This window comes from Diadema antillarum, unplaced genomic scaffold (genome assembly GCF_040938485.1).
Source record: "Diadema antillarum isolate AM-2024a unplaced genomic scaffold, OU_Dant_1.0 seq00001659_RagTag, whole genome shotgun sequence".
NCBI lineage: Eukaryota > Metazoa > Echinodermata > Echinoidea > Diadematoida > Diadematidae > Diadema > Diadema antillarum.
The window spans coordinates 1,155,402-1,162,738 of NW_027272359.1; the positions used below are offsets into that span (position 1 = coordinate 1,155,402).

General features: G+C 38.1%; 1 protein-coding gene across 1 annotated transcript; it reads left to right on the forward strand.

Annotated features, from left to right (window-relative positions):
• Positions 1-372: 372 nt before the first annotated feature.
• Positions 373-5,844, forward strand: LOC139711423 (DNA-directed RNA polymerase III subunit RPC9-like). Its single transcript, XM_071623306.1, has 6 exons — positions 373-503; positions 1,750-1,786; positions 2,548-2,646; positions 3,850-3,944; positions 4,607-4,664; positions 5,225-5,844. The coding sequence occupies exons 1-6, from the start codon at positions 496-498 to the stop codon at positions 5,366-5,368; spliced, it is 441 nt and encodes a 146-aa protein (XP_071479407.1). The 5' UTR covers positions 373-495; the 3' UTR covers positions 5,369-5,844.
• The last annotated feature ends 1,493 nt before the right edge of the window (positions 5,845-7,337 follow it).

The window sequence follows — 7,337 nt, forward strand, 5'->3', positions numbered from 1 at the left end:
TGGGACTAGGCGACCAGCAGCTAATATAATATCTCCGCATCGCGATCGGCCGCGGATCGGAGACGGTAGCACGCACAGTCTAAGTAGACTCAAAACTGTTCAAACAATTAGTAAGACTTTTATTTTGTGTATTTAGCAACACAATAATTGAATTTTAGTTGTTGCTTCATTTGTACTTTGTAATTTAAAAATTGAAATAGTTGATTTTTGCTATGTTATTATTTCTTTGGGTTTAAATTTTAATCAAAAACAATTTTGCCGACTGTTTTCATTACGAGTATCTCCCGAACTAGCACTGTACAAGATACACGTAACGTGTGCATGTCGTGCACTTTCCATTGGTTTTCGTTGTATGTACTTAATTACGCGTGAAGCTGCTACACAAGGAGATGACAACCAGAAACTCTAACGTTGCTGCCTGGGAATTTGAGAAACTGAGTTTGCTTTCCACCAGTTTTGTCTGTCTTGCATCTTGTTGACGGCTACGCGGATAAAATGGAAATGTAAGTTGCCCTGAAAATGTTGGGGGGGGGGGGGGGTGGGTGGGTGGGGACTGACATTGCACTGTAAAATTATTTTGCTTGCTGAAGATGCATCCATTGCCATGCCATCGCATTGCATTGCCATTGGCATTGCATTGCGAGGCGAGATTGATTGGTAACTATGAACGAAGGAATACATTACATGTTGTACTGGTATTCTTCTGAAAGAACAGATTCACCTCATCATGACCTAACTAACGTTACACTTTGCGGAATGATCGAATGCAGAGATGGAAACTGGCTAGGAGTAGGAGTAATTCACCTCGGTGGGGGGGGGGGGGGGGGGGGTCAAGGTGAGGGTCTTTGACTTTGTACTTGTAGAGAACCCTAGTTGTACTATTAACGGAAAAGCTCCAGGAGTCTTCTTCTTCTTCTTCTGATTAAGTCTGCCTCCTTCAATAGACTGAAGATTCTTGCAGACTGGTGCTATTTACATTATAATACAATTTATTTACAGATATTTACAAGCACATAGAAAATTTGACGAAAATAACTAGCCACTGTGATCAACCGTTAGACGGTTTCGAAATTATCCCACAGATGGCGCTGAAACAATTTCTGACAACAGGGAATTCCAGTTCCTTACAGTTCTTGGGAAGAACGAATGCCGATGCGATTCAGTTCTCGAATATGGTACCAATATGGAGTCGATCCCTACTGAAGTGAAACTCATGAACTGGTTCAATACTAGTATTGAACCAGTTCATGAGTTTCACTTCAGTAGGGACTCCCGGAGCTTTCTGTTTTGGGATTAACGTTAGAAATTGTGCAAGTTCTCATCTATTTGTTACGGAAGATGATTCTGAAAGACACCATTTTCGATTTTGAGCATTTTCAGCTAAAAATTGGTTCAAGTGTGAATGAGTCTATAAAAACATATGACAAATAAAATAATGTCATTAATGACTTAGAACTCTTCCTAGTCTGTTTCTATTCGATGGCGCAACTTAAGTTTTAGAGACTCCTTTGTTTTGGATTATTTATTTAGAATAGCACTAGTGTGTAGTACAGTAGGCCCCTATAATTATGAAATAGACTGTAATTTGTGAGATGAAGCCATGTGTAGGTACCCTCCAGCAAACAAGAGAATAAAGAAAAAGTTTACGTTAGCGAGGCTTCCCATCCGATTGTAGTTGTTTAACTTGTAGAAATTGTGATCTTGCAAGCACACACTCACAACTTTTTGAATTGTTTTCCCCCACTGCAGAATCAATGAGAGTGCAGCCATGCTGAGTAATTATGAGGTAAGAGTCTGGGAATAGAAGTTGTAGTAGAAGTCTTTATAGCTTTTATGTAAATGACAATGCTACCTGGTAGTCATTCTTTTCGTTTTTTGATCTTTTGGAATTGAATGGTAGTGGGGTAATTTGGATCATTTCTTCAATGGACTTTTGTGAAGCCTTTTTTTTTTTTGTTATTATGTAGTAGCCTTATTATCATCAGAATGAAGAACCTCCAGGGAATTAGCCGTTACTATAGGATTGTAATATTACACAATTTTTCTTCCATCGTCTTTTTGCTTGTTTCAAGATGAAGCACTTCTGTAATCCACAACAACTAATAACTGAGTGAGCAAGTCAAACTATGAAAAACAAGATACACAAGACTTTTATATGTGCAATGCTGAGAAGAAGAAACAAGATGATTTCACATTCAAAGTATGTGCATACCCCACAGTAAATATTTTTTTCTGATGACCAGAAAGTTTGTTACAAACTTGCCTGACAGAACTACAGCTGATGGATCCAAAAGTCATTTGAACAGCTTGATTGGTTTAGTAGTCGGTGAAAATCATATCACCTTTAACATGTTACTAAATAGTGTGTTTAATGTGAATTAGCTTGCTCTGTAGAGGCAACAAACTTTATTTCCATACACTACCACATCCTTGGCTATCTTGCTTTCCTTGTTCTGGTTTAATATCTGTTTTTGCCATATCAGAACTTTTGGTAACTGCGTCTATGTTACTTTGTCCTGGTTCATACCTTTTTCCCCACTTCTTTAGGTCTTCTCCCTGCTGAGTGATCTACAAGCTGAAAGTGCTCGAAAGGGAAAGAAAAGTATCAGCAAGAAACAGCAGAATCTGGCCACCATTTCCTATGAGGTATTAGTGTCTGCATGAAAGCAATGTACATGTGTTTAATCCTTAAAATCCCTGACTGAAAGAAAGTGCCGGGAGTTTCCGTAGTGACTGAAGATTCAATTGTTAGAGCATGGGCTGTTTGTGGTTTGTCTGAAGATGAGGGAGAAAATGGTAGGAGGTATGAATCAAACAACATAAAAGTCATACTTTTGAATGTGATACATGTATGAAGCTGTTAATATGTATCATTTTAAAAAGCATAAAGAATTCCTAGCCTGTTTCAGAGATGTGAGGTAATCAAGAAGGAGAACGTGGTACATTAAGGAAACTGTACAGAAATCACTCAGATTAGTAAACTGTTTTTGCTGTGTATGCTTGTTGCACATCACTGTGTGTGCAATTCCTCATTTATTTTGTTAACTAAACAAACAAACAATCAAACAAAATATGCATAACACTGTGAAATTTGATACTCTTCTGAAAGTATGGGCTCATCTACACTTGGAAAATGAAGCCCCGTTTTAACAGACCTTACTGCGACAATGCCCTGGTAGCATTAGGGTCACAAAATTCCTCGCCTTGGACAATAAAACAGCAGGAGGTAACAAAAGCAAAAAGCAAAAGTTATCAGGACAACATCCAAGCAACATTTTGCGGGTACCGTTTTAACAGGCAGGGTGAAAAAAAGATTACCTTGACGCTACTTGTGTCTTTTGTGGATGCAGCGTTGAGTCATTAATGTGTCATTTCTGTTCAAAATCTCAAGAATGGTTCATATTTGATATTTGAAAAGTGCTACTCAGGAGACACGACAGTTATAAAATTACCCTAGCTGGTTTCCATCTTTGGGGTTATAGGAGCTACTGAACCTAATGATCCACTCATGATCAATTTGTATTCATTCATTGTGATCAGTCTGCAGCTGTCATTCACACCTCCCCCCCCCCCAAAAAAAAAAAAGAAAGAAAGAAAGAAAGAAAGAAAGAAAGAAAGAAATAGATTGCCTTTAATTTGAATATCATATAATGATGGCCAGTGTTCAGAGATAGCCTTGCATATATTCTCATTTCTCATAAAGTGACTAACTAGATCACACTGTCTTATTCATTTGTATTTAGTAGAAGGATATAATGTTCACCTAAAGTGGATTCAGGCTTTTGTCATGGTCCAGAGGTAGAAACCATATTAACTTCATCATCATCATCATGATCTTTTCCCTACTAGACAATCAAATACTTGGAGAAGACTCCATGTCATCTGCAGTCAGCTGAAGTCCTGGAGGCATTTCTGAAAGCAGTTGCTCCCTATAAATTGACAAAGTAGGGTTCTCCTTTTTTTTTTAGTTCTTTATCACATTATCATTTAATTGAATGAACTTTCATATATTTTATCATCAATTTCATTACTGCCTATCACTGATGCTTCCGAAACATTTCAAGGAACATACAACTGGAAGTGCAATTTTAATGTTTTGTTTAAATTACGATGTAAATTGATTTGAATAGCTAGTTCTTTTTATTCTATTTGTTTATTGATGACTTCAACTCACATAATTTGCATAATGGCTGTGACCAATACAGTGCACTCCTGTTAAAACAAACACGGTTGTAACGAAGTTCTGGTTACAACGAAGTAAAAAATTCAGGCCGCAGCATCATCTGCTCTATGTATTTTTATTGTTTATTTGTTTGGTTGTAACGAAATTTTGATATAACGAAAGGCAACTGCTGGTCCCGAGGACTTCGTTATTATAACAGGAGTCCACTGTACCATGTAGAATGTGAGAATTACAATTTGCCTATATATATATTTTTTTTTTTCAGCGTATTAATGCTCAGTGTGTATAAGCTACGACATCAAATGTTTAAAAAAACGTCATATAAAAGCATAATTAATGACATTTTGATCTTTTGTGCTGCGTGGTTGATGTAATTATTCACTTCACATTATTTAAAGTCATATGTGTATATCATTCCTACAGGGCAGAGAAGCTGCAACTTTTGAACCACAGACCAACAACCACAGTGGAAATTATGGCAGTAAGTCAGTCAGTCTGTGTCCATCAATAGTTTAATTCTGTGCAATGTCATGGAAGGACAAGGTCTCTGTTGTATGTTTATTTGCACTGTATCCACCAATGTCATAATACTGAACTAGGTATTCAGATTTGAAATTTTCTGTCTTAGATTTGGGAATGGGAGAAATGGTCAAATTAATAATTATCAAAGTGTAGAGTTAGTATCATTGTACTCCATCCATCCCAATTTGAAAACAACAAGAACAAAAACAGCCAATGCAGGTTCTCTGAATAATTGGATTTCAACCATAATGATGCTGTCCCATGTACATCCATCACATGATGTGTGTGTGTGTGTGTGTGTGTGTACATGTGTGTATGTGTGTGTAGATGACGAGTAGAGCTAACACCCCCCCCCCCCCACACACACACACAATAGAATGTGATAATATTGTTGGTAGTGTTTTTTTTTGGTTTTTTTTTGGTTTTTTTAACAGGCAGGTATTCCCTTGAGAGAAGGCATGTATAGGTCATTTTCTGAAATTCATAATTTTATATCTTTGCTGATGCCCGTCTTCACAGATGATAGAGGAATGTGAGGAGAGATTGACAGAAGAGCAGATGGAGGAACTCATCCAGGTCATCATTTCCACGTTGCCTGGAGACCAGGAGATGGAAGAGGGAGGAGAGTTGACCAGGCAGGAAGAGGAGGAAGGATGGCGCTGAAGTCATGATGACAACATCAGCGGACATTGGATTGACATGGTGAAGATTGCTGCACACTGGTGGCTAGACACAGTTTGACTTGTAGACGGAGGGATCAATAGACGAGGTTCCAGTGATGTCATCAAGGCATGCTGAGTGGCAAAAACTGTATGGGGGCTCACATACGTGTGGGCAAGCAGATAAGTGTTGCATCCCACCTCCCATTCATTGTATGTGATTTTATCAGGTCATTCAGTCAGGCTGGTATGCGGTACGTGTACCGTGCCCAAGAGCAATGCACACGTGATTTGTTTTTGCCCCTCAGACAACACGTCGTGTGACGTCATGGAACCTTGTCTGTAGGTGTTCCAGTGTTGAGTCACTGGAGAAACAAAAACCTGACACAGATCTCAGGAGTGTCGGGGTCACTAGCAGAGTGACGACGTAGTGCAAGGGAGTTGATCAAGATTGACTGCCAAGAGGAGGCTCTGACTCACATTTTCATAGTGCTGGCACCAATGAAACCATGTCATGAATAATGGTTATGTTATACTGCTTTTACAGCCTTCCAGATGTAAAGTTGACTTATTTTCTAGTTTTACTGATGAGCTATATTGTGTTAATTTTGCCATATCATCATACAACAGAGTCCAAATTTTGTGCACTCTAAGTGTATAGCTGGACTTAAGTCATTTTATTTCTATTATATATGTGTGGTTTGGAAAAATATTGATTGACTTTTTTATGTGGTATGCCAAGTCAATGCAATGTACACAATCGAACAAGAATGTTAACATTTTCTACACGATAACTAGAAGTATCACTGAAGATGATTAATACCCAAGCCTACCTCTTCTGTACTGGTACATGGCTGAGAACAATACACTGAATACTCATGTGCTGTTGCCATGGCAACATACTTCCTGCTACTCTTGAAAACAAGATGTCTTGCACAACCACTTATTGTCATAATCATGTGCCAAATTTCAAGTCAAATGCTCAAAAACTGAGGAAGTACTGCGATCCACAAGATTTTGTATGTCAATGTGAAAAAATTATTTTGCCGTGGCGAAAAATTTTTTGACACTCATAATCACAATTTTACATTACAGCAATAATGTGTCAAATCCCAAATGAATTGCTCAAAATATTGAGTGTTTTGATCCAAAAGATATGTATGATTTGTATACAAAATACTGTTGCCATGGCAACACCTATTGTGTCACTCATCAAAAGGTGTCTTGCACAGTAACTATGATAGCGATCTCATGTCCCAAATTCCAATGCATTTACTAAAAACACAGTATTCCCCTTGACAAAATTTTGTATGAATTGATATAAAATGCCTTTGCCATGGCAGATTGTTATTACAGTGCTTCCCTGTGCCTGGCAGATTGTCGTTACGGTGTGGGAGTGTGCATGGCAGATTTTCATTAGGCTGTGGGAGTGCACACAGGGTTAGCAACATTCTGCCATGCGCAGGGAAGTGCGTTAACAACAATCTGCCAGGCGCAGGGAAGTGCTGGAAAAACAATCTGCTACGCGCACGACAATACATATCCTACTGTATTTGCCCAAAGATGTCTTGCACAATAAAGTATGATAGCAATGACACATCCCAAATTTTAGGTTCATTGCTCAAAAACTAATAAGAATTGTTTAGCCCACAATTTCTTTAAAGGACAAGTTCATCTTCATAGACATGTGGGTTTAGTGAATGCAGCAATATTTGTAGAACACATCAGTGAGAGTTTGAGGAAACTCGGACAATCCGTTCAAAAGTTATGAATTTTTTAAGTTCCTGCTCAGTCACGGCTGGATGAGAAGACTACTATAGCTTGTGATTTCACATGTGTACAAAGATATAAAGAAAGAATAAGGAAAATTCAACATATTTTCTCTTTTCTCGCATAACAAAAGAACAATTGACTTATCTCTATCAGAAGGCAGGGTGAATAATATTACCCTTAACATGCGTCAGTAACAAGTC